Source organism: Pteronotus mesoamericanus, unplaced genomic scaffold (assembly GCF_021234165.1).
Source record: "Pteronotus mesoamericanus isolate MK-2021 breed Mesoamerican mustached bat unplaced genomic scaffold, CSHL_Meso_final scaffold_705, whole genome shotgun sequence".
NCBI classification, from domain to species: Eukaryota; Metazoa; Chordata; class Mammalia; order Chiroptera; family Mormoopidae; genus Pteronotus; species Pteronotus mesoamericanus.
Window position 1 is genome coordinate 5,739,356 of NW_026555326.1, and position 26,115 is coordinate 5,765,470.

The 26,115-nt window shown below is 54.8% G+C and overlaps 1 protein-coding gene across 3 annotated transcripts in view; it reads right to left on the minus strand.

Moving 5' to 3' along the window:
* Positions 1-15,466: 15,466 nt before the first annotated feature.
* Positions 15,467-26,115, minus strand: part of TMCC2 (transmembrane and coiled-coil domain family 2) — a 34,611-nt gene continuing 23,962 nt past the window's right edge. For all 3 annotated transcript variants that reach the window (XM_054562981.1, XM_054562982.1, XM_054562983.1), the window contains 3 exons: positions 18,646-19,586; positions 17,399-17,534; positions 15,467-16,960 (listed from right to left, as the gene is read on the minus strand). In XM_054562981.1, the coding sequence (XP_054418956.1) occupies positions 16,649-16,960; positions 17,399-17,534; positions 18,646-19,586 (1,389 nt within the window). In that variant the 3' untranslated portion in view covers positions 15,467-16,648. The remainder of the gene's footprint in view (positions 16,961-17,398; positions 17,535-18,645; positions 19,587-26,115) is intronic.

A 26,115-nucleotide genomic window follows, 5' to 3' on the forward strand; every position in this document is an offset into this window, starting at 1 on the left:
AAGAAAACCTAAGGAGTGAGAGTAGGTACTCAATAAATGTTTAATAAACAGCCTCCACCCAGCCCCTTACAGAGGGGAGTCTGATAGATAAATCAGTAAAACCCATCCCCTCATAAACTATCAACATGTATTGAGACCTTACTATTGTTCTAGGTGCCATGAAAAGTACAGAAACAATAAAGGACGGTCCCTTCCCTTCAGGACTGTACATATAATAAAGTTGAAGCTATAAACTAACACCTACAGAATGATCGTGTGCCAAGGGCTTGTGTCTGGTACAGAACACGTGTGAGACGCTCAAGTCCCATTGGACTTGGTTGTAACAGAGCCACGGTGTGAACGTGAGACCGACCACTGAGTGTTTTGGGTCCTCACTCTTGGTTCACTGGATTGGTCAGTCAAGGGATAAACTTGCCTGACCAGGGGTTTTAGGTGCCTAGACCCTGAGGCAGGGTCTCACTTGAGGCTACTTAGCTGAAATGTGACAGTCCAACTGTCCTTCCTTACAGCCAACGTGAGGCTCGCTTCCACTCAACCATTACGGAAAAGAACAGCAAGGGTGAGAAGGAGCAGAAACACACCGGGCAGAAATGAGGAAGAGAGCGGGCAGCTCCCCGGCTCTCACCAGCGTATTGGGGCTGGAGGGCGGCACGAGCAGCTGGCTTGCTGACCCTGACCCCGAGGCGGGGCCGGAGCCACCACCAGGCTCATCCATTCTTCCCTTCCTGCCTGGAGGGGTACACCTTCCTCCGGTGCCTCTTAAATCCTCGAGGTGAGCATAGTTGTAGCTCTCGCTCTTGCTCACCTGAGTCAGCCTGGGGCCCTTCGCAACCTGTGGCCCCTGGGTCGGAGTCTTCTTAGGCCCATTTTTTCATCTTCACTGAGGCACTGAGCAAGATCCGGCCTCCCACCCTCTTACTCATCTCAGAAATAAGAACCAGTTGGGAATCACAGTAAACTATGTGTGCAGTATCACACCATCCCCACCCCAAGTTAATTTTAAGAGGCAAAGGAGTTAAAATGATCACCACTGAAGTCTCTGGTATTGTGCTAGAACATTGGTTTTCAGAGTGTGGTCCAGGGACCCCTAGGGGGAGGGTCCCCAAATTCTTTCAGAAGATAAGCAAGGTCAAACTTGTTTTACTAATAATATGAAAACATCATTTGCCTCTTTCACACTAATTCTCGCATGAGGATACAGTGGAATTTTCCAGAGGCTTTATGGTGTATGATATTACAATAGACTGACTGCTGAAGGAGACATACGGATCCAACAATGTGCATACACTTAACACTGCTGAATGTACACTGTTTAAGATGGTAAATCTTATCCCTGGCTGGATAGTTCAGTTGGTTAGAACATCATCTGATACCCCAAGGTCGTGGGTTCGATCCCCAGTCAGGGCACATACAAGAAACAACCAATGAATGCATAAATAAGTGGAACGACAAATTGATGTATTCCTCTCTCTCTAAAATCAATTTTTAAAAGAGATGGTAAATCTTATGTTAATGTGTTTTTACCACAATTTAAAATTTAAAAAAAGTTTTAAAGGATCTAACTCTTTCATCAAGCCATACATAAAGACATTTGCAAAAAGTGTAGAACAATGCCACTCCTCACTAACTGTTTTTGTTTTGGAAAATATAGTTATATGGTTTGTATGAATATGTAATGAGTTAGCAGTTATTTTTAAACTGTTATTTTAAAGAATTAATAGTATTTTTTAAAATTTCTATTTTAATTTCTAATATGATAAACATCAACTCTCTCACCTAAAAGCGCTTCCAGTGTTCGCAGTAATTTTTAGGAGCGTGAGGGGATCCTGAGGCCAAAACATCTGCAAGCTCCTGCCTTGGTGAGAGGAAATATGCAGCCAGGGCTGCCTGAAGGAACGCAGGAAGCCCATCGAGATGTGGATTTCAGATAAACAACAAACAGTTCTAGTGTAATATTGCCTGGGACATGCTGGACTAAAAAAATGTTGTTTACCTGAAAGTCACATTTAAATGGGTGTTCTGAACTTCTGTTTGCTAAATTTGGCAACCCTAACGTCAGGAAAGATTCAGGTGAGACTGAGAAGGCATTGGGATTCTGACCTCGGAAAGGGCAGACACCTTCGAGAAAAGCCAGTGTGTCTGAGGACCTCCAGGGCAGGCCTCTAAGTGCTTAGGGCTCCAGGGTCCAGCCTAGGGGAACAACCTCTTCCCTGAGCTGGGCCCAAGCGAGAGCTGCCCACCCTCCAAGAAATCCAGACAGCCGCGGTACCAGGCAGCTGGGATGAGCAAAAGAGGAGGCAAGGGAAACGCACCATCCTCAATGTCATTATCAAAAGGGGGAAGTGCCGCTAGTGGATGAAGGGGAGGTGGGGGGCGGGAGAGGATGTCAAAAGCATGAGATTCTGCTAAAAATAGTTGTGGTTGCAGTGGGGGCGAGGTCTGCCAGGGGCTGGGCAGCAGAGTGAGTCGATGTTTGGGCAGGCTGAGCACAGCCACAGCTGGGGGTCAGAAGCACACAGGTGGGGCTGGAAATAAACAGCAGCAAAGCACTGGCCTCAGGAGCAACCCAGAGGAGAAGGGCAGCAGTGCCTGGCATCAGCATGGGAAGCTCGAAGACATTCTTCCCGTTAAAAGAAACACGGGCGCCCCAGAAATAAGACTGGCAGGGAGGCTGCAGGGCATGTTTTTCCTAATATGCATTGAGCATCTACTCTGTATTTGGCATTGTCCCAGGCCCTGGAGATCCTGGATTGAATAAAATGTAGTTCCTGACCTCTGGAGCCTGGAAGTCCAGTGGAGGAGACAGTTGCACGAAATCTATACAAATGCATAAATACATTGCAATATCAGTGAATCGTCGTAGGCCGGAGCAGCAACACATAAGGCAAACCTGAGCCCCGCCCTCAGCAGCTCCCCAAGCCTGGCCCAAGCTGTGAACTAGTGGAGGCCAGAGAATCATCCAGCTGCCTGCACAGCAGCGCTCCCAGCTCTGGGCCCTTCTCTGCCACTTCTGCCAACCGTGTGTTTGGAGCAAAGGAAAATAATCCAGTTGGGGAAAAGACAGAAATGACAGTTTTCTGAACCTTCTCCCTCACCCACCAGGGCCTGGAAAAAGCTTGCAGATTCTTCTTCAGAGAGTTTTAGAGGTCATTATAGGTTTCCAGTTAAGGGAGAGGGTCATTGAGGGGGGCTGGCTACCTTTGACCATGGTTTTGGATGCAGCTTGAAGTCACAGAACAAGTGGAAGCAAAAGACAGTGCGCTGTTTCTAGTGTCTAGAGCTTACTAAAGAGGCATGGGTTGAGCCCCTCTTGCCAGGCACTGGGGTGAGTTGTCGAGTTCTGAGCTGCCGCCCGCTGGAGCCACAGATAATGGCCGGATGGGGCCTGAGGGGGACCTGAACACAGACCCTGGGGACAGAGCACGGGTCGGGGACGCTTCATGTGGGGGGTGAGCTGGGCCTTGCAGGTTAAGTTTTCTGAGTCAAGTAGAGGGCTTTTTAGGTAACAAGAATTTTTGGGAAACTTGGACACTGACCTCAGCTAGTCAATTCTGGTGCCGGTATGTAAACTTCATACACTCAGATGTGCCCTCTGTCCTGACTTCCACTCAACCCCCGCCCCCAGGGCTTCATTTTATTCTGTGTATACGCTCCTGCCAAGAGTGGTGTCTGCACTCTTGGGAGAGACGGGGGCCAAAGACTCTTTGTCACAGCTCTGAGGCAGTTGGGGTTTGGCTCCCTGGCCCTCCTTGTCTACCACCCAGCAGGGCTGGTGAGCTGGCACTGGATGGACGGTGAGGGCAAGGATGTCCAGCTCCACTCACTCTGTCCTCTGGGTTCCTGAGAGTCAGGCTCCAGGCCTGCTTTCTGCCCTGTTCCTCCCCTATGCAAGCCATAGCCTGACAAACTGGCCCTTCTCTGCCTTCGCCAAGGAGGCTGCTAGAACCACAGCTCGCCACAGAGGCCAGGCCGGCTGTACGTCTGTGCGGTGGCAGGAGGAGCCCACTGGGCGCAGTCCGGACCCATGTCCCCAGCAGGCGAGTGGAGCCGAGTCTTTGTTGTGTCTTCCCCACTGTGGTGGGCTTCTCTGAGGCCCCATATGGTTAGATGAGTCTGACCAGACTGGCTGGGTGGCCTTGGGCAAGTCGCTGCTCCTCTCTGGACCTTGACATTGCATTTGTTCAATTATGATCTGTATCCTGGGGTCTGTCTGAGGTGAGGTATGTGAACGTGCTTGGCGCGCTGTAGAGCACAGCGCTGGCCTGAGAGGTTATTTCTTTGAATTTGCTCTGGGTCCAACAGTTTGAACAGGGTTCTGTCACAGAATTTATTTTTGGGGCAACAGCTTCTAGATGGGAATTCCTAACCTGGGGTCCAGGGATTGTCTGCAGGAAGTCCTGGTGTCATTTGCAGAACTTAGAGCAGGTGCATTTTTCCAGGAAGAGGGTGGAGTTTTCCATCAGATCCTGGAGGGATTCCACGAGTGAAAACCTGTTAAGAGGCACTGCCTGACCCTAGGGGCTCCCTCCATGGGGAGTCATCTGCCAGGGAACCCCCACAAGGCAGGAAGAGGGACCTGCAAGTCTTTAGAGGCAGCGGTGACACAGGCTGGGGTGACCTGTGCATATCTGTTCACCATGGACATGGGGAAACAGCCACATGGGTCCAAACACGCCAAGGAGGTGCTCACTGACCCTGGCTGGCCAGCAAGGCAACAGAGCTCAGGGCGTCGTGCCCAAGTCTAGAATGTGACGCTTAGGTATCACTCTCCCCGCTGTTCTGGCTTTGGTTGGAACATCTTGCCCCATTCTAGACACTATGTTACTAGAAGAATGTGGATAAATGGAAATATTTCCAGAGGACACACAGGCCAACTGTCAAAAGGTCTTGAAATCATTCTTAGGAGGGATGACGGGAAAAACTGATTTGGCTTGGAGCGAAGAGTTACAGAGTAGCTGGGGATTGGGAGTGGACATTCAACTCTTGAAGTGCTGAAAGTAGACTCTACAGAGAGGTGGATAGTAACTCAGCAAAAGGAAATTTTTGTTGTTGTTGTATTTTTTCTATTACCATTTATCCCCCTCATACATTCCCCGCCTGCCCCCCCACCCCTGGCCAGCGATCACCACACTGTTGTCCTGTCCATGAGTCGTTTTTCCTCTTTGCTTGATCCCTGCACCCCCTGCGTGCAACCCCCACTTCTATAAATACTTTCCAACAGTGAGCTCTGTCCCACATGGAGCAAATGGACTGGGACTCCTCAGTGCCCCTCATATTTCGCCTTTCAGAAGGGAGTAGTTTAGGGTAGGGTCTAGGCTCTATCATGGAAGGAGATGAAGAATGACAATGATCGCTGCTTCCCTGGGGCTCAGCGAGAGTGGGTGTTGCCTTGTGGGAGAGGGGGCAGGGCAGGGAACTGTGGGCCGGGCCTGAGCCTCTGTGGCCTGTGCCTGCTTTCACAAAGGCATCTGCTGCGACTGCCTGGATCTGCTGCGAACGCTGCCGCCCCCCACGCCCCCACTCTTCGAGGACCCCGCTGTGTTGCACAAAGCGGGAGAGCAGAGCTGGGAACAGAGAGAAGCAGCTGGCAGTGAGGAGGGCTGGTCCCCTGCCCCCTTGGGAGACAAGCTGGGCTGGCCAGAGGGGGTGGGGATGAGAAGATGGCTCATTGGTGAGTCACCTGTGGCCATTGTCTGCTCCTGCTCCCTCTGGGGGAGGGCAGCCGAGAGAGACAAGGTGTCTGGCCAGCTGGGCCTGTGAGGACAGGTTCCACACTCCTGTGCTTGCAGCTCTGGGGCCATTGGGGTTTGCCTCCTTGGCCTTCCTAGGCCACCACCCAGCAAGGCAGGGCTGGTGAGCTGGCATTGGATGGATGGTGAGGGGTAGGATGTCCAGCTCCACTCGCTCCTTGCTAAGAGCCCAGAGGCCCAGCCTGGGGGAGAAGCTGCCCCGCCCTGTCTGGCACGACGGAGGACGGAGGAAGCGGGCAGGCGTGCCCCCTTGTGATCACACCTGGCGCGCCCTCCCCACCACACCCTTCCTAAACCTCCTCGCAGACCTGTTCTTCCCTTGGCAGGCCTGCTGAGCTCCCCACCCTCCTCAGGACCGGGGGGAGCCTGGGGAGAGTGAGGGTAACTGGAGGTCAGTGCCCGACTGTGCCACTCCTGCCCTCGCCAGGGTCTGGCCGGGCCTGAGGGACAGAGCCACGCTCAGGCCTGCAGTCAAGTCCAAGCCTGGGTTCCCGAGGCCTGCTTGGGTTGCAGCTCACAGAAGCTCATGCCGCCAGGGTTATTGTACATGTGAGGCAACCGAGGTTCGCAAGAGCAAGACGCGTGCAGCAGGGCTGCCTGATCTGCAGTGAGCAGCTGGGAAGGGAGGGCCTGTAATGGGGAACAAGGCTGCGGTTTGGGGCCACCTTTCAGTTCTGCTGCTGCCTCCCTTGCTTTCTCCTTTCCCCGTGGACCAGAAGGAAGGTGACCCAGGGCTCAGGGGCGAGCTCGAGGAAGGGGTTGCCCTGTGGGGGCAGCAGCATGGGCTTGGGAGCCAGACAGACACAGGTTAGAACCCTGGTTCCTGCCACCTCCTGCCAGCAAGGCCCTGAGAGGAGCCTGGAGCGCGCTGAGCCTCTGTTTTCTCATCTGTAAAATGACAATAATAACTATCTCGACATACAGAATGTTTTATGTCTATCATCTCATTTAATTCTCGCAATGACACTTTGAGTTAAATATTATCTCCATTCTTTGGATGAGAAAATGGAGACCTAGAGGGGTTAGCTACCTGCGAGTGTCTGATCCAAGCCCCTGCTCTGGACCACTCTGCTGCTCTGCTGCTGCCCCCAGGGGTGGCTGGGAGAAATGACGGGGCGAGGGAGGAGAAGCAAGAGCGCCCCTGCCCTGGGCCAGATGTAGGACAGGGCAGGGCTGGGTGCCGGAAGGGGGAGAGGGGCTTCGAGGGCAGAGGGTGCTGACGAGGGCAGAGGGTGCTGACGAGGGCCAAAAGCAGAGGCCACCAGGAGGGCGGCTGAGTCCAGGGACCCACCCAGATGACTCTCAGCTGCTCTGTGGCACTGTGAGTGAGTGGAAGGAGAGGGACTGGAAGCACTGAAGGCAGGGGAGGGCAAAGGCAGTGCAATGGCGATTCTGTGGTTAAAGTGGCCCCGTGGCTGAGACTCAGGCTGAGGGCGAACACCTGCCGCACCGCTGACAGCGCTGTGCTCTAGGAAGGGGTCTAGGCCAACAGGTTTACTCTCTGGGCCCCTATATTGCTTGAGTTTTTCATAGTGATTGTGCATTATTTGAAATTTTTTAACTTTTTTTAAAATTTATTTTTAGAGAAGGGGAAGGGACAGAGAAAGACAGGGAGAGAAACATCAGTGTGCGAGAGATACATCCATCGGTTGCTTCTCGTGCACCCCCTACTGGGGACCTGGCTCACAACCCAGGCACGTGCCCTGACCAGGAACCAAACCAACAACTCCTCGGTTCACAGGCTGGCACTCAGTGCACTGAGCCACACCAGCCAGGGCTGAAATTTTTTTAAAAGGAGAATAGTGGCCTTAGTCGGTGTGGCTCAGTTGGCCGGAATATCGTCCCATAGCCGAAATTTTGCGGGTTTGATTCCCTGTCAGGGTGTGTGCCCGGTTCGCAGATTCAATCCCCGATAGGGGCACATATGGGAGGCAGCCAATCGATCTTTCTCTTTCCCATCAATGTTTCCCTCTCTCCCTTCTTCTATTTCTCTAAAGAAGGAGAAGAGGAAGAAGAATGACTGGAAGGACATATGTCGAATGCTAGTATAGGGGGAGGAACCACCTGAGATTTGAGTTCCCATCTTAAATTTTCTACAACATGTAGTAATAACACTCAGAAAAAATATTTAAAAAATGAGCTAACACAGGCTACATGTCTTGAGCCGCGCCATCCACACAGAACCTTCTGCCCGGTGGAAAGCGCGTTGGCTGTGCTGTCCAACATGGCCAACACGGGCCACAGGCGGCCGCGGAGATGGGAAAGGTAGCTGCCTCGGCCGAGGAAATTGTGTTACCTTTATGTAATTTTGACTTCTTATTTATTTTTCAAGCACAGTTAACATTCAATATTATTTTGTATGGGTTTCAGGTGTACAGCATCGTGCCTAGACAGTCACATACTTTACAAAGTGGCCCCCTGATATTTTCAGTGTCCACCTGGCCCCACACACAGTTACGACAATATTGACCGTATTCCCTGTGCTGTGCGTCCCATCCCCGTGACTGTTTTGTAACTACCAGTTGGCACTTCTTAATCCCTTCGCCTCTTTCATCCAGTCCCTCAACTCCCCTCCCCTCTGGCAACTATCAGTCTGTGTCACACTCTGTATCTGTGAGCGTGTTTCGATTTTGTTTGCTTATTTTGTTCTTTAGATTCCACATATAAGAGAAATCATATGGTATTTGTTTTTCTCTGACTTACTTACTTCACTTTGCATAATACCCTGTAGGTCCATCCACGCTTTTGCAAATGGTAAGATTTCATTCTTTTTTATGGCCAGGTAATATTCCATAGTATATATGTAGCATAACTTTTTTATCCACTCATTTATTGATGGGTACTTATGATGCTTCCGTATCTTGAAATAATGCTGCAATGAACATCAGGATGCATATACTCTTTCAAATTTGTGTTTTGGATCCCTTTGAATATATACCCGGATGTGGAATTGCTGGGTCATAAGGCAGTCCCGTTTTCAGTTTATGAGGAAGCTCATAGTGTTCTCCACAGCGGCTGCCCCAGTCTGCATTCTCACCGACAGTGCGCTAGGACTCCCTTTTCTCCACAGCCTCAACAGCACAGGCTGTTTGTTGATTTATTGATGACAGCCATTCTGAGAGATGTGAAGTGATATCTCACTGTGGTTTTAATTTGAATTTCCCTGATGATTAGAGAAGTTGAACATTTTTCATATGTCTCTTAGTCATCTGTATGTCCTTTTCAGAGAAATGTTTATTCAGGTCCTCTGCCTGTTTTTGTTTTGTTTGTTTTTTTTTTGAATCGGATTGTTTGTTTGGTGTTAAGTTGTATGAATCCTTATATATTTTGGATATTAACCCCTTATTGGATGTATCACTGGCAAATATCTTCTCCCATTCAGTAGATTATCTTTTCATTTATTTTTAGAGAGAGGGGAAGTGCAGAAGAAAGAGGGAGAGAAACATCAATGTGCGAGAGAAACATCCATTGCAGTTCCCCAACAGGGGACGTGGCCCGCAACCCAGGCAAGTGCCCTGACCAGGAATGAAACCACCGACCCTTCGCTCTGCAGGACAATGCTCAACCCACTGAGCCACACCACTCAGGGCTATTTTTTACTTTGTTGATGGTGTCCTTTGCTGAGCAAACATTTTTTAGTTTGATGAAGTCCCATTTGTTTATTTTTTCTTTTGTTTCCCTTGCCCAAGGAGATGTATCAGAAAAATATTGCTAAGAGAAATGTCAGAGATAGTTCTGACTAACTTCAATTTAACGTTAAATAGCCCTGGCTTGCAAAGGTCCAATCAGACTGACTGTGACTGATGACGCTGGGTCCTAGGACGGGCTTTCTGCCCTGTCTGCACCTGAGCCTGTTCTGACAGGTGCTGTCCCCCCTGCCCTCCGTCTCCTCCCTGGCTTCAGAGCTTTCTCTCTTCAGGGTGGAGCCAGGACCCCCTCTGCCTCCCTGCACCCCCCCTCACCTCCCTTCTTCGACCACGTGCACAGAGCACGAGGGTCCCTCAGCCACACCCCTCTACCCCTCCTGGCCTGGGTGTCATGGCGGGGACATCTCCTGTGGCACCACCTCACTGTGTTGATCTTGGTTAAGTCATCTCCCTTCTTTGGGCCTCAGTTTCCTCATCTGTATAATGGAGCATTGCCCAGAGATTCCATAAAGGCCCCACAGCTCCTTGCCTAGCTGCTGAAGTCACCGGGTGGCATCACCGGGCGTGGCCAGGTGTCCTGGGCACTGCTGGGCAAGAGGGACGTACATGAGGTAACAAAGAGGACTTTCTGGCTGGAAGGCTTATGAGGCACTGGGATGGGTGAAAAATGTATGACAAGGGGTGTGTCATCGAGAGAGGGGAACTTTGCCAATCCAGCTCCCCTCCAGCAGTTAGCTGCTCTTAGATCATAACTCCACGTGAGCAGTTTCCAAGTTGCATTGTCATTTACCTACTTTTCTCTCTGTCAGGATAGATTTTGAGGGGTTCAAAGAGAAAGGGTTTGTCACACTGACCTCACCATCCTCCATGCGTTTCACAAAGCAGACTTGATGGACAGGTGAATGAATGGCTCCTTTGGAACACCCCGCCCCACCAGCCTTTCCCCTCCTGTGTTGGTGTTAGGTGTCCTGGTTCGAAGGGCTCAGCCTTGGGAAAAGGTAGAAAGTCAACGGAATTTGTGTAAGTGTCGTCTTCCCTTTCTGACTGTTGGAAAGTGTTTTCCCCTCACGCCCACAAACCTTAACCTTCTTCTCTGTCAGAGGAGAAAAAAAGGGTTCAATGGGACCAACTAATTCATACTAAGATGTGAATGGCTCAAGGTTTACCCCTCCTAGCGGCACCTGCATTTGTACATGAAGAAGAAACGTGAACCTAACTGTGGGTATCAGGCTTCAGTTACAGGCAACGGTGTTGTCAGCAAGTTTAGGTTGGTCCTGGGTGTGCCATTCAACGGCTGTGTCCATGAGTAAGTTTCCCCCGTCTTTCTGAGACTCAGTTTGCTCATCTGTAAAATGGGACAAATGGCAACTCTTTAGCCACCCCCTCGTGGTGTTGTGAAGATAAAATGAATCAGTGTATGCAAAAAGCATTTGCTGGCTGTAAGGTCCTGGATCGGAAAAGGGTTTGATGTTGTCATAACTTTGGCCCAGAGTGGGGCCCGCCCTCAGCTTCAAATCACACCTGAGTAGATGATGTCTGTGTGTGAAGGCCACCTCCTTTTTAATCTTTGGCTGCTGACCAGAGAGGAGAACCCTGGTATCTCTTTCATCTTTGGCCTCACCCCTGGGGGAAGGCGAGAGGGCAGCCAGGAGAGTCCAGAGAAGCAGCCTCCCTCCCCTCACCCTCCCGGAGTCACCTGCACCCCACCCCTGGGGTCCAGCAGTGGGTGCTGCCGTTCCCCCCCTTTTCTGTCAGCACGTGTTCCTGCTCACAGACCACACGCAAGCCATACCTCCCCGCCACAACATTGGGAGCCGCACACAGAGTCACCTTTGCGCATCTTTCCGGAGACCCACTAGCCTCGTCAATCTCTCCAACCTAAATTCTCCATTTGCGTGGGGAAGGGGACGCCGAGACCCAGAGAGGGCACGTGGCCTGCTCAGTCCATCACACAGCACCCTGGAGCGTTAGCCGATGCTTTCTTTTCCCTTCTCTCCCCTCAGCTTTCCATTTGCTTCCAAGCATGAACAGCCCCTCTGAAGCCCCCAAGGCCCAGAAGTCCTGGAGTGAGGGTCTCCTTAACTTTCTGAAAGATGCCGTCATTCCCACTCCTTCTCCTTGGAGTGGACTTGGAAGCCCCTTCCCCCATGTCCCTATGGGGGGGGATGTCCACCCACTTCTCTGTGAGACCCATGGACCACATCTTGTTCTTCTCTTCTTTGTGACCCCAGTTCCTGGCACAGAGCAAGGGCCACAACCTGTGTTTCTTGTATTTATTGAAACCTAAGACTGGGCGGTCGGGGGTCACACACCTGGACTCTGGGATGCCAACCACAACGAGAGCTCCCAGACCAGCCGAGGAGGAAACAGAAAAAGAAAGGGGACCCGTCCTCAGCAACTTCCCCCGCAGCAGCCACGTGGCCATCGCCCCGCTTGGCTGAGGAGATGAGGAGGGGCAGGGGGCAGTCAGAGAAATATACCAGGGCTGTCTGGCTGGCTTGTCTCGGGCTCAAGTTCGTTTAATGCTCAATTTTGTGGGAAATTCTCTCCTCCTCTCCTCCACTCTTACTTTGGGGCTGACCTCAACTAGAAGAAGAAGAAGAGGACCCAGCTCCAGGTAAAAGAGGGTGGCTTCTTACCTAGGGGTGGGCAGCCAGAGAGAACTCAGCCTTCCTATAGGAGAACAGCAAACAGAGCCCTCAAACCAGCCAAGGGCTCAGATCTCTCTAAAGTGTTTATTTCAGCCTTATCCCCAGTGAGCTGAAATTGCAAGAACAACCAAAGTGAAACAACAAGAGAACCTTTAGGTGGGAGGTTGGCAGGCAGCAGAGCTTGTGGGATCTTCTCTGGGTACTTTTGGAAGTAGAGCCAAACGGGTGGGTGGCTGCCTGGGGGCAGGGGTGTGGCAGAGGTGGCCTGTCCAGCTCCACTGGGCCTGAGATACCCCATCTGGACATTTGGCCTTGGGAGGGTAAGGGACTAAAGACAGCGATCGACTGCTGGGGAGGGAGAGTTCTCCTGGGAGGACCCGAGCATGAGAGGCACCAACTTGGAGGGCTCTTCTGGTCGGCTTAGGTCCTGCTGGCAGGTCCGGATGTGCTGAGGCAAGCCCCAGCCTTCCCTCCCTCCCCACCGCTGCCCCAGCATGCCTGGCAGGGCCAAGCTTCCTCCTTCCATCTCCACCTGGAGCCTGGCTACAACCCTTTGGACCAAGTGCAGGTCAGAACCCTCCCGGGGCCCCAGACGGTCCAGCAGCATCCTGACAGGTATCTCCCCTAGGGAGAGAGCTGGGTGTTGGGGGGGCAGGCACCCACATCCAAGATCTCCTCCGAGCCTTAGGAATGGGTGGCCACTTGGGTAGCATGGGCATCATTATCATGTTTCAGATGAGGAACTGAGGCCCAGGACCTCTCAACCAGCAAGAAGCAAGTCTCAGTGGTTCAAACCCAAGCCTCTTGATGCTGGTTGCCAAGTCCACACTGGGGCCGATGGCCATGCACTGATCTGCTCCAGGGCCAGTGTGTGGGCAGCTGCCTGGGGCGGGCAGGCCTCATCAGTCCTCTGTCATGCTGGGGCTGACCCCTTGGGACAGGGACACCTTGCGTCTGAGACTGAGGGGAAAGGTGCTCAGCTCCCAGGAAAGGTATCTGAGGCTGAGACTCCTGCAGCCACCCTCCGCCTGTGCAGTTCCGCAGAGTCCGCCTTAGTCATCCTTCTCTGGAGGTTCCTCAGCACCGGAAGGGGCCCTGAGTCCAGGAAGCAGGAGCAGTCATAACTGCCTTGGGTTAGTCACTTGTTAGGCACCAGGCTCAAGTCCCACAGGATGTCCTTCGAGCCCTGCAGAAGGTCCTCTCTCTTACCTCCCAAACCTCTGAGGCACATGTCATTTGCTTTCCTATTGGCAGATGAGGAGACTGCTTTCCTGAGAGCAGTTGGAACCTCGCCTAAGGAGAGAGGGAGTGCTGGGAGTTGAACCCAGGTCTGCCGGCTCCAAAGCCTGTGCTCTGAGTATATTGGAGTCTGGAATTTCCCACTGCTGGGGAAATTAGGCCTGCCGTGAAGATCCGTGCAGGTGCCTCGTAGTAGCTCCTTTCTTCTCCTACCCTGGGGCCCCAGGTCTCTTCTCCTCCCTCCATCCCTCCCCTCCCTGGAATCACCCCGGAGTAACCTGGATGGCAGGGTGAAGCCGCTTCTCTCTGCCCGTGCTATACCGAGGGATTTGGTCTTTGCTCCGACTGCACCTGCTGCAGCTCCACCGTTTCCACAAGGCTGGCAGGGAGCGCCAGCTCTGCATGGGCCCAGCCACCTGCCCAAGTGCTGCTGCAATGGCAGAGCATCAAGTCCAGGAAGAGGTGACTGCTAAGCTGCCCCCGCCCCCGGCAGGCCAAGGCTGCAGGGTGTGCAGGCCTGGCTGAGGCCTCCGAACCCCCAGTGTGGGGCAGGACTGGCAGCACAGATGCTCTGGGAGGAGCCTGCCGTTGGCCCTGCAGTCTGAAGGATGGTCCCCCGCAGAGGAGGCCACCCTGCGAACCCCTGGCAGGGGAGGGAGGCAGGTCCAGAGTGGGGGCAACTCACTCCCTTTTTACAGAGGGTGGAGGCCCCGACACAAACAAGGGAGCATCGCATCGGTGACCATCAGAGGAAAAAATCCCAACTCCCAGCTTGGGGAGGGCCTTACTAGAAACGACGTTGTCACGATGAGCCTAACAAGAGGCCTGTTTGTCCTTTTCGCAGAAGATACCTCTGGAGCTGAAGCTAATCTTACCTCTCTTCTGGGACTGCTTGCTTTGCAGCCTCAGGATGGGCTGAGAATGACATCTTCCGTCCCTCTCTCCCTCCCTCCCTCTCTGCCCCCTCCTCCCTTTCAGTGTGGACTGTGGCTGGCAGGGACATTAAGAGCCAGCGCAGTGAAGGCACCTGACCTTGGAGAAGAATGTGGACAATGTCTGCAGCTTGGAGCGGCTAACCCCCACCTGGGGCCCAGGAATGTGGGCATCTGGCCCAGCAGCGCCCTCCTCCCAGCCCCCCCCACCCCGCCCCGAGACGTGCATGTGGTTGGAAGAGAAGGGCGGGGCAGGGCCCAGGAATGGCACTGTTGGAAGGCCCGTGAGGTCACCTGGTAAAACTCCTCCACGGTTACAACAGGCGAAGGTGACTATACATGTGGCCCCCCTGATGGGACCAGCACAGCGCCCTTTCTGGGCTTGTTAGGGCCTGGCTCCTGACTCCTGGAGTCACCTCAAGCCTGAGGTCATGGAGATGCCTAAGTTTTTGACTTTTCAGACCTACAGAACCACAGAATGTCAGAGCCCTTTGAAATTAGCAACTGTATCAGTCCCATTTTACAGATGTGGAAACTGAGGCCCCAGCGGAGAATGGGAGTTGGCCACAGGTCCACTGATTACAGGCCAGGATTTTGGGGTAGGTGCTTTCCCCACCCGCTCCTGCTCCCACAATGCTGGAGGCCAGCATCTCCTTCTCCCATTAGGGAGAGTCAGGTGGCCCCATTAAGTTCCCACTGGGTTCTTGCTGGGAATTTCTGTGGGTGCCCTTAACTGTCAAGGAGTGGTAGATGCAGCCACATAGGGCCTGGCCTCTATATTCAAGGCCATACTCTAGCTCCTGGTGATCTGTGCTCTGCCTGGACAGCATTGATAAGGCCAAACTAACTCCAACAGAAGCCTCTTGGGGAACCGAACCCTAAGAAAGTGTTAAGGACTCTGCTGCCCTCTCGTGGTCACCTCTGGGCATGACTGCTGTCATCCAAGCCTCGGGCCGCTACCTTCTCCAAGCTATGGAAATCTCCATTCCCTTCCCTTCCTTCTGGAAAGCACTCCAAGAGGGGCTGGATGAGATGGGTGTCACCTCACCCCCCTCTCAGCTAGGCAAAGCTTTAGGTGAACAAAGCAGGTGGGAGGGGTAGACTATCCCTTGTTCAATGTTGGATCCTAGAGGAAGAAGACCTCTGGCCAACAGGTGAGGCCCAGTTTGTTACCCAGACGCCGTGTGGTTTCCATGGAGATAGCCTAATCAATCAACACTAGACAGGATGGTTGAAAATTTAGAGGATATTTATTTCTCGGGAAGGTCCACAACATCTGGAAGCCACTCCCCTCCCCTGTTCTAGGGGATTTCTCTTTCCTTTTCCGAGAAATCCCCTCTCTTGCAAGTGCTAGTGGGGAGCCTGGCATGTGAACAGAAACCATACACAACACTCTAGAGCCTTAAAAAAATAAAGCAATAAACAACCTCTTCCACACAAATACACACATACAAAATAAATAGACATAAAAGAGAAGCTTAGCTCCCTCTATCCTGGCTCCAAGGCTGCTTGGGAGAGGGGCTGGGAGGCTTTGCCCTACTTCTCCCAGCCAGGATTATCCAGAAATGAAATGGTGTGGAAATGCCTGACAGCCAAGAACAAGCCCTGGCTTCAGGACGAGGAAAGGGACAGGCCTCTCCCTGGAGCTCAGTGGGGATAAGGTACAAGTGAACAAATAAATAAATAAATAGAACCCAAGTGCTCCCAGAGGCCTAAAGGCTTGGGCTGAGGCTCAGGGCCCCTGGGCCTGTTTCCCTGAAAAGAGCAGATCCAGTGACAGGCAGAAAGAATAACAGGAAAAACACAAGTCCAAAGCCACACCCGCCTGGCCTCCAGAGCCTGCATCTTTCAGCTCCCAAAAGGGCCCGCCCCAGAACCCTGCCTCAAGCCAGCTCTGGAGGACGGAGGGGTGGGCCGAGCCTTTTCTCCGGCTCAGCGGGTGCCCACGGCCCAAAAGCCCCTCCCTTCTCTCTGGGGCCAGCGGAGCCTCCCACCGCCTTCCTAGTCCCGACCATCTTCACAGGAGGGAGCTGTGGGCTCTTGGCTGAGGAAGCGGAGGGATGGCTCTCTCCTTGCTCCTATTCTCATTGGCCTTCCCGGCCGGCAGCATTCAAGTCAGCTGGGAGCTCTTGTGCGACTATAAATAATCAAAACAGTCCATCCTGGTGACCTCTGTTCCATTTGGCTACAGATATCCCCACTGCCTCCAGCCAGGGCTGCCCTCAAAGGCTCCCTTCAGGCCAAGTAGAAGGTGTCAGATGGAAGCAAGAACAGAGAAGGGACAGGAGCTGCTGGAATGGACGGTTTGGGCAGGAAGCCAAACCAAACACATGAAAAAGTCCAAGGGAGTGGGGAGTCCCCAGGTGCCTCCTGGAGACGTGCGGCCAGCTGGGGGCCGGGGGAGCACAGGGTGGGGACCAGCGGGCCCCTCAGCTGGGCAGCAGCACATGCTCCAGGAGGTAGGTGAGGGAGTCCCAGTGCTTCCAGAGGAGGAAGAGCATGAGGACCAGGAGGGCGGTGCTGGTGATGCGCAGGCGCGTCTTCATGAGGGGCGTGATGAAGTTGGCGATGGTGGACACGAACACCAGAAGCACGGCCATGAGCGCCAGGATCACGTTGATGAACTTGCCCAGCAGCGCCCTGGCGTTGGCGTTCTCCACCCCCTCCAGCTGCACCACCTGCTGCTGCTGCTGCTGCAGCTCCAGCTTAGTGACCCGGGTCAGGCAGGACTCCACGGCCTCCTGCGGGGCAGAGGTGGGTGACGGGAGGGGCCACACACAGGGAGCCCCTGCCAAAGGCTAGGCAGGGATCGGCTGAGCAGCTGCAGCTAGGGGCAGGCAGAACACTTTATGTCTGACTAGCTGGGGAGACTGGTAGAAAAAGGGAGTCTCGATTGCCATGGGAAGGGGAGGAGCTGGCCCAACCTCACCTTCCTCTGGAGGCACCTGGAAACTCCAATTATTCATCGGCAAGGCTGCCATTAAAGATCTGGGGGCCCTCGCCAGTTTGCCTTTGCCCAGTGCACACTCTCTGCCCCAGGCCCGTCTTGCACGGCCACTCCACCTCCACATGTCCGTCTGCCCAGCATTCCCCCTCCTCCCTGTAAACTCCCCCCATCTGGCTACTGCCAGCTCTATCGGCACATCTGGGGCCTCCCCAAGGTGGGTCCCTGGTTGTACCTGGATGTCCCGAGCCCTCTCGTAGGACTGGTAGGCCACCTTCTCCTCCATGCTGGCCAGCTCCTGCTTCAGGTTGGTCATCTCGTTCTGGTGAAGCTCAGTCAGGTCGTTCAGTTGCTCCTCCAGCCGTTCATACCTGGCAGAGGGAGAAGGTGCAGTACCAGTCCTGGCTCTCGAGCCCCAGCCCCCAGCTCTCCCCAGGATCAGTTCTATTCATTCTCAACAGTGACTCAACTGGCCCCACGTGTTCAGTCCCATCCCAATTTTCACAGCTACAGCAGTGAAAGGTACTACTAACACGGCACTTCTTACCTGCAGACGCTGCGCTGCGCACTTCCCCAGATTGTCTCACTAACACCCCACAACCCCGCAAGCTGAGTACTAGGCACTCCCATTTTACAGATGAGAAAACTGAGGCACAGAGAGGTTAAGGCATTTGCCCTGAGCTAAGATGCTCTCCTAGGTACCAGGCACACAGGGATGTGGAGTACAATCCCTGCTCTGAAAGCACAAATATTGAAAGATGGCTCTCAGGTGGGGCTGGTGATCAGGCAAGGTTACCCCGCAGTTTTCCAAACCTTCTTCACATATATAAACAAGGAAAAGTGCTAAGGATAAAATCCCTAAGAATCCCACGGGGCCAGTGCCAATGCCACACAAGAGGCAGGAGCAGAGGAGCAAGGTGGGCAGAGTGGAGGCGGGACCAGCTCGACTCACACTCACCACGACAGGTATTTACACCCTTTAACTTCATAGGTCTAGTCTCACTGAATCCTCAAATTCAAATTCGAGTGGGGATTCATGTTGTTCCTGCCTCACAGACAAGGGAACCAGGTGTGGAGTACAGTAAGGACTTCGCTCAAGGTGAACAGTGAATAGTAGAGCTGGGATTTGAACCCGGATAGCCTGGCTCCAGAGTCAGTGCTCTTAACCAGAGGAGAGACCATGTAGCTGGTCCCCGCCTCAGTTTCCTCTTCTGTACACTGACCACAGAAGCATCAAGTAGGGATGCTCACGGCTCCGGAGACAGGCAGAGCCTTCCTTCCACAAGGCGCGCACCCCTATCTGCCAGCTGCTCTGAGGGGTCTGGAGGAGGGCCCCTCAGGGCCTCTTCCCTCTCCCTTTCTGCACTCCAGGGCCTTCAGGTGTTCTTGCACCTGCTTCCACAACCCTGCGTCGGAAACCTGGTGCTCGTCCCTGCACGCCCGGGGCCGCTGGGTGGCAGCGAGGGTGGAGGCGGCACCTACCTGTAGCGCTCCTCCTGCAGGCACTGGGTCATGTAGGTGTAGTCCCTTTGCAGCTGAGCCTTCAGGTCCTCCATTGAGTCCTCCAGGTGGGACTGTCCCTCCTTGATCTCCCGCAGCTCTTCCAGCAGTGCATCCACGTTTCCAGGGGCCCCATACAACGTGTTTGACTTGGGGCTCCCTAGTGCCCCGGCGGGCCCAGCCCCAGAGTTGCTGCCGGCCCCGGCCGAGCTGGCACTGGCGCTGGAACACTCATCATCGCTACCGTACTTGGGGCTGGACACGAGTGTGGCACTGCCACTCAGCGCCCGGGCCGCCTCCTCGGGAGGCCCATCCTCCAAGGGGTCCTTCAGGTGGGCAATGTTGTCGGCGCTGCCAAACTTGTTGCGGATCAGGCTGGCGAACTCCCGGGGCTTGGACACCACGGCACTGTGGGTGGCCTGCGAGAGGCCCGAGAGGCTGCCCTTGACGCCCTCCACCACGCCACCTCCAAAGCCACTGATGCCTGCGCGCACGTTGGCGCCCACGTCCTTCAGCCCCTGCTGCATGTCCCGCAGCACGTCCTTGGGCTGCCTTGAGGGCCCGTTCTGCTCGATCTCCCGCAGGCGCCGGCGGTAATGCTCCAGCTTCTTGTGCAGCTGGGCGATGGTCTGGGCAGACTTCTGGTTCTTCTTCTCGAACACCTGCTTGATGCGCGACACCTGCTGCTTGTCCGCATTGTTGGCCAGCTTTAGGTACTCTGCCACGTTGTCATCCCGTGCCTCCTGCTCGATCTTGATCTGCTCTGTGATCTTCAGAATCTTCTGGTGCAGGTGGTCGATGGCGGCCTTGGTCCGCTGAGGGTCTGGGGTCCCGTCCGGCACATCCAGGCTGATGGGGATGTCAGTGTCCCCATGGCCAGGGCCGCCGGGGAGGCTCAGGGCCACAAGGTCTCCCTTGTCCACCTAGGGAAGAAGGCAGTAGAGGAAGCCTGGGTGAATCATGAAACCATGGGAGGCAGCGGCCAGGATTCCCCCATGGGCCCCTGACACTCTGGACTTGGTTTCTCTACCTAGAAAATGGATGCAGACGAATAGAAAACTTCAGGAAGAGTGTTCAAAAGAATGACAACGACAACAGTATTCCCTTACAGCTGCCATTTATCTCTGTCACCTGTTACCTGACTGATCCCTACCACATCCCTGAGATGCAGTCTAGGCAGATCTGTCCCTCCTTCAGGCCAGAGAAGTCAAGCAAGTTGCTCAGGGACACACAACTATGAGAGAACAGAGCCCCAGCCCAGAACTCTCGTTGCTCCACTACATGGACCAAGCAGGTCCGCAGCTTCATCGGAGAGTCACAGGGTTGATCTCTCAGGGGTGAGACAAACTGCCCCTGGGGACCCAGACTCCCACAGGCTCCTGCCTTGAGCAGGCCTCCTCCTCAGAAATAACCAAAACCCACACTTTGGCCCCAGTGCCAGCACAGGAAGCCTCCCCACCTCGGCTCCTCTAACACAGCTCAGTGGGTCACCCCGCCTCTGCCGACGGCCCTCCCAGCCCCGCTCACCTTCCAGCTCTCTGGAGTTGTCAGCAACCTCTTCCGCTTCATGATGGTGGGGGCGCCCAACCTTGCCCTGCCTCCCAGAACTGGGAGAGGAGCACCCCACCCCCACCCGCCCTGCTGGCCAGGTCCCTGAAGACTCAAGTCCCAGAGGTAACCCACAGGCTAAGGGACGCAGGCAGTGGCCTGGGGGCCTGGGGGGCGCCTGCCGCCCGGCGGGGAAGCAGGGGAATGCACAGGAAAGAGATGGCAGTCCCTTTTCCTCGCCGGAAGGCAAGCAGGCTTCCCAAGCGCATGGGGTGGCAGGAAGAAGAGAGAGAGACTGATAAAGGAGGTGGGGGTGGGAAAAAGGGAAGGTCACAGACGACAGGAAAGAGGGGAAAGGCAGGTCAGATGAGAGCAGGCGGGTCGGGAGCCCCGTTCTCCAAGGGCCAGTGCCCCCCGGCTTATTGGAGGATCTCTTTCCACAGCCGAGTCCCCAGTGTCTTATCGCCATGCAACAGCGGAAGCAGCAGGAAATGGCTCAACCCCATGTATTTTTACACACAGCAGCACACCCCACTATGGCTGGGTCAGATCATCGCTCTTTATATGTTTGGGGGTGGGGCAGGGTGAAGGGGTTAAACACAAAGCAAGTGGCCCGGTCACATGCACCGGAACTGGAAACATCCGAGGTACAAAGGTATTAGAAAATACTATTAGGCAATAGCCCTGCCAAACTCTGGGTGGCTCCGCCGGGGGCTTCCTCTGGGGCCTTTCCAGGTCATGGTGTCCCCACCTGTGACACAGGGATAATCACATCCACTCTCAGGTGTGTTGTGAAGTCACATCAGATGAGCTCTGTGCAGGGCGTAGAGACGGTTCTCCTAAGGGCTGCAAGCAGCGCAATGCTCTTGTTTTTTTTTGGGGGGGGGGGAAGGGCATGTTTAAATTTATTTAAGAGATTATACCAACAAATTTACTCAATACTGAGATCGCAGTACAGATACTGAACTACACAAAATGAAATTCTATGTACAACACATAGCTTTACAAATAAGGAACCTGACTATATTATAAGGCCACTGAGCTTTCCAGAGACTCAACTCTTCCCCTTTTCCCCTGCTCTTACTGGAGAAAAGACTATCCAGAAAGTAAGTCTAGGTCTGGCTGCATCACTGCTTGATGCTCAGCACTCAGCTGTTCGCTCATCTTCACAAGGTATGGGAAGAACTAATGAGACGCGGATTCAAAACTGCTGTGAAAAGTGGAAGTGTCTTCGGACTATGAGGGAGCGGGAAACGACTCTGCGTCCGCAGCCCGAAAGCTTTCCGCGGACTCGGCCTAGCTTAGAAATGGAAAAGTGCAGCTGCAGCTGGCTGTGAAATGCCCATGGGTGGGAGGCGAACAGACACAGGAACACCGGCTGGGCCTGATGGTGCACGGCTGGGGCCTGGGGCTGGGCCCTAGCCTCCTCGCCCGCCCCCTTCTCTGCCCCGGGCCCAGACTCAAGCCTGGGGTTCCTGCAGCAGGACACCAGCCCCTCACTGCCCCTCCCCTGAGGTCTGCCCGGCCTGAGGTCTGCCAGGCCTGAGTCCTGCCAGTCGCCTCCGGTTACAGAGCATGACCTTCGCTGCCTGGCCGCGGAGGGGACGGCAGGTCGCAGGAAGCAGGGTTCTCTGCGCCCTGCCCTCTGCAGGCGCACCCCCCACAGCAGCAGTGTCCTTTCAGGACCGAAGGGAAACGGGGCGGCTGAGGGAAAAAGAGCCAGAGCCAAGGAGGTGGCAGACGACAGGAGAGGTGCAAGAAGTGATGATGCTTTAACCAAGGAAGGAACATGAAAACACAGCCAGAAAGAGAAAGCTGTTATGAGGGACGGAGCAGACAGGTATGAGAAAAGGAGAAAGATTTGCACCGCCACCCACCGGACCCCTGCTGGGAAATGAAAGGGCACTAACCTTAGAGTCAGACAGGGCTACAGAGTCCTGGCTGTCACTTACCAGCTGAGCGCCCTTGGCTATGTCAGTAACTTTTTCGGGACCCAGTTTTCTCATCTAGAAAAGGGGTGTAATTCTACCTACATTAAAGGGTTGTCCAGAGGACAAAACGTGACACTGAGTGACGGCGACAATGACAGTACAATCTCAGGGTAAACAGAAGGTGCTCAAAAACAAGCAAGAATAAATTAAGCGACACTTCATATGCTCTAGAATGGCTATAGTTTTTATAAGAAAATTAACAATTGTTGGCGACGATGTGGAGAAATTAGAACCCTCATACCTGCCGGTGGGAATGTAAAATGGCACAGCCTTGGTGGGAAACAGTTTGGTGGTTCCTCAAAAAGTTACACAGAATTACCAAGTGGCCCCGCAATTCCACTCCTAGGTATACACCCAAAAGAACTGAAAATGGGTATTCAAATAAACACCTATACACATATGTTCATAGCAGCAGTTACAATAGCCAGAGGGTGGACACGCCTCAAATGCCCATTAATTAGTAAACTGGTGAACAAAATTGGTCTACCCATACAAAGGAATATTATTTGGCCATAAAGAGAATGAAGCACAGACACATGCTACAAAGTTGCAAACCTCGGGAACACTATATTAAGTGAAAGAAACCAGACACAGAAGGTTGCATATTGAACGATTCCACTTGTATGAAGCATTCAGAACAGTTAAGTCCACAGACACGGTTGCCAGAGCTGGGGAGGGAGGCCTGGGGAGTGACTAAGCAGTGGCTTCCTATGGGCAGAGGCTTCCTTTGGGCGTGATGACAGTGCTCTGGAACCGGAGGCGGTGGCTGCACGCCCTGGGCGGGCAAGGTCCCCAAGCCGGCCAGCCCGGCTGCAGGTCCACTGCCCTATTGCGGAGCAGGCCTGCGAGACGGCATGCCCTTCATCTTTCAGTCACATTTTCAACAGAGCAGAAGTTCTGGTCTAAAAAGTTCTGGGAGACTAAAAGGAAGAGCAATGCCAATCACTCAACTCCAAGTCACGAGCAGGTGAAACTCCCAGAGTCCCCCAGCCCAGAGCAAGGGAACGGGTGGGCTACAAGGACACCACGCGCCTCTCTCAAAACCGCCAGAGCCTCACTGGGCCCAGGCCCCCAGGGTTCCTGCCCATGCCCAGCCACCAGCGCCACTCCGGGGCCTGTGCCTGGAGTGGGGGCCAGGGGCCCCCACCCCACTCCCTGCCTGAGGGGGGCTGGGCATGCCGCAGGTACCTGACCCCAGCACGAACCCCTGTGCACAAGCTGGGCAACTTCGAAGGAGAGGAGGCTGTGGAGGGAGGGCCATGCCTCTTCCATGAGCCCCTTTCATGCCAGGCCATTAGGGAGGCCATGGTGTGCTCCCTGTGCAGCGTGCCCACCAGCCAGGACAGGCGTTGAAGGCCTTGTTCTGACAGAGACTGAGCTCCGAGGTGAAGAACATTCTGGAAGAGCCAGACCTGGGGAGCTATCTTAAGTGTCCAGGGCCCAACGCCCCCTTTTTCTCTCCCTGCCCCGGGAGACCTGCCACAGCCCAGACCCCTGGACACCCCTCCACATAGCCCCCCAGGTCCTGGACTCTCCTCCCCACCCGCTTCCAGCAACACTAAGCAGAGCCAGATTAGGGCCAGATTAGAGGAGCTAGAGGAGCTCCCCAGCCCTGGCTCCCACGCCTCCCACCTCCTCCCGGGCCTGAGCTCATGGCCTCGTGTTAACCCGGCCCAGACACAGGACAGCGGCCCTTCCTCTGAACGCTGGCCCAGCAGCCTGGATTCCTGAGGCGGGGCGGGGGGGAGGGGGGCACACCCACTGTCAGACAGAAAGTACCAGGCTCACAGGAAACAGAGAGGGAAAGGGCCCCAGCCGTAGGAGTGCTGCGCACCTGCGCTCCCTGGTGCCCAGGGGATGGCAGAGGGCTCCTGGACGGGCTTCCCTCCCCCAGGGACAGGGAGCGCCTCCCTAGATGTACAAAGCGCTCCTGTTAGGGTCCCCAGAGCTGGCTGACACAGAGGTGGGGCCTTCCTCTCCTAGACATCTGCTCAGGGGTTGCAAAGCCAGCACTAAGGTAGGTCCGTTTTACACACAGAAAGAAAAGAGCCCTGGGGCTCCTATGCTTCCCTTTCAGAGAGGGGCAGCCCTGTATTCAGGATGAGGTGGCCCGCAGGTCCCTTCCCAGGGAGGAACAGGGGGTCAGGTATCAAGCCTGCCTTGCCTGTGGGTCTGGCCAAGCCGAGGCCCACGCAGGAGATTGCCTGAGCAGGGCCTGGGCTTCCGGGGCTGAAGGCCCAGGAGGTGAGTTGTGCTAGGAGCCGTGAGTCCCAGGTGACTCAGCAAGATGCTTGTGTCTGCCGACTCCTGGCCTGAGCCTCTGATCTAAGCACCCTCCTTGGGATGGAGAGCACCCAGATCCCCTTTTTCTGTGTTTCCAGAGGGAAAGGGAGGTAGGCCAGGCCAGCTGGGGAGGAAAATCCATGGCCCGCTAACATCCTTCTGCACTAACGGAAGGGTGGGAGGGAGGGAACTGGACACCTCTCATACCAACCTGGTGCTCCCACCAGCGCAGGCCGCAGAATCACCCCAGCTCCCTGTGCTGGCGTCAGGGGCTGCCCCCATTCTCCCCAGTCAGCGGCACAGCTGCTGGGCTACTGGCCCTTCTCTTCCTGGTGGAGACACTCGGGCATCACAGCTGACCCAAGCACTGCCAGCTGAGGGTGGGGGAGGGGCGGGGGAGGGCGCCAGCCCACCCAGGGGTTCCACCAGTGCCTGGGAGCCTAAGCGGCTTTCCTCCGGAGGCCTGGGAGGCAAATGCTTAGATGACAGCGCACACGTGGGGCAGTACGTGTGCACACTCCGGTCTGTTCACCGGGGTGAAGCGGGGTGAAAAACTCCCACAGGACATCCTAGCCACCGCACGGGGGATTCAAGGGGCAGATGCCTTCCCGTGGCGTGAGAGGCCCTCAGTGGTTTACCAGCAATCACGCAGCTACAAGGAGTTTGAGGTGCAGAGCAGGGGAAACACATTCACTCATCCTTTTATGACCTCAGAGGGCCGGGCACTGGCTGAGGCTCTCGTGGGCCTCCTCCTGCAGCCAGCGAGCACTTCCTCCCACCCTGACCCTAAGGGCTGCTCTCTCTTCCTAGGGAGCGACACTTCTCTCATCTAGCCCTCAGCTTCCAGGCCTTTCCCTCAGAGGTCCACCCCTGGGTTCTGGCAAAACCACACCCTCCCCTCAGTGGCCTCATTCCTACCCTGCTGAGAACAATGCCTTTTTGTCCACGCAAATGTCTTATAGTCCCTGCTGTCTCCTCACACCCACAGACCCCTGATCAGACCCCCAGAGCAGCCCCCCCAACTTGGGGCCTCCTCTTAATTTTCCAAAAGCTCCAAGCGCCCTACACTTTGCTGCTTCTGGACTCTTCCATTGTTCACCTGGGGTCCACGCTCAGTGGGACCTTCGCACTCCCCCCTCCCTGTCACTGTTTCTCTGGAGACAGAAACAATCACAACCAGGAACATCCCTTCTACTTAACTTCCTGTCCGCTCCTCCGGCACCAGGAGGAGTGACACATGGCTGCTGGTTTCTGGAAGCATCTGTGCCTGGATTCTCTCGCCTCCTGCACAAGGCCCCCTTGCCTGACCCCAGAGGCCCTCCCAGCACTGGTCAGTCTATGCCTCCTCCCTTCTCCCATCCACAAAGAGTTCTCTGTAACAGAGAGGAGAGGGGGCCGCACCCTAAGAGACCAGAGGGAGAGCACAGTCTGCCTGACGCGCTCTGCAGAGTGGCCTTCTCCCACCGCCCTGACCCCGCCGGTGAGCTTCTCCCCTTCTGCCCCCAGGGGCCTCACCTGTGTGACTGCCATTTCCTGAAGCTGCACTGGGGATGGGGTACCAGGGGCTCTGAGGCCCCAGCTCTCTGCAGGCTGTGCTAAGGCCCCGGGGTCACAGTCCCTGGGCAGCACT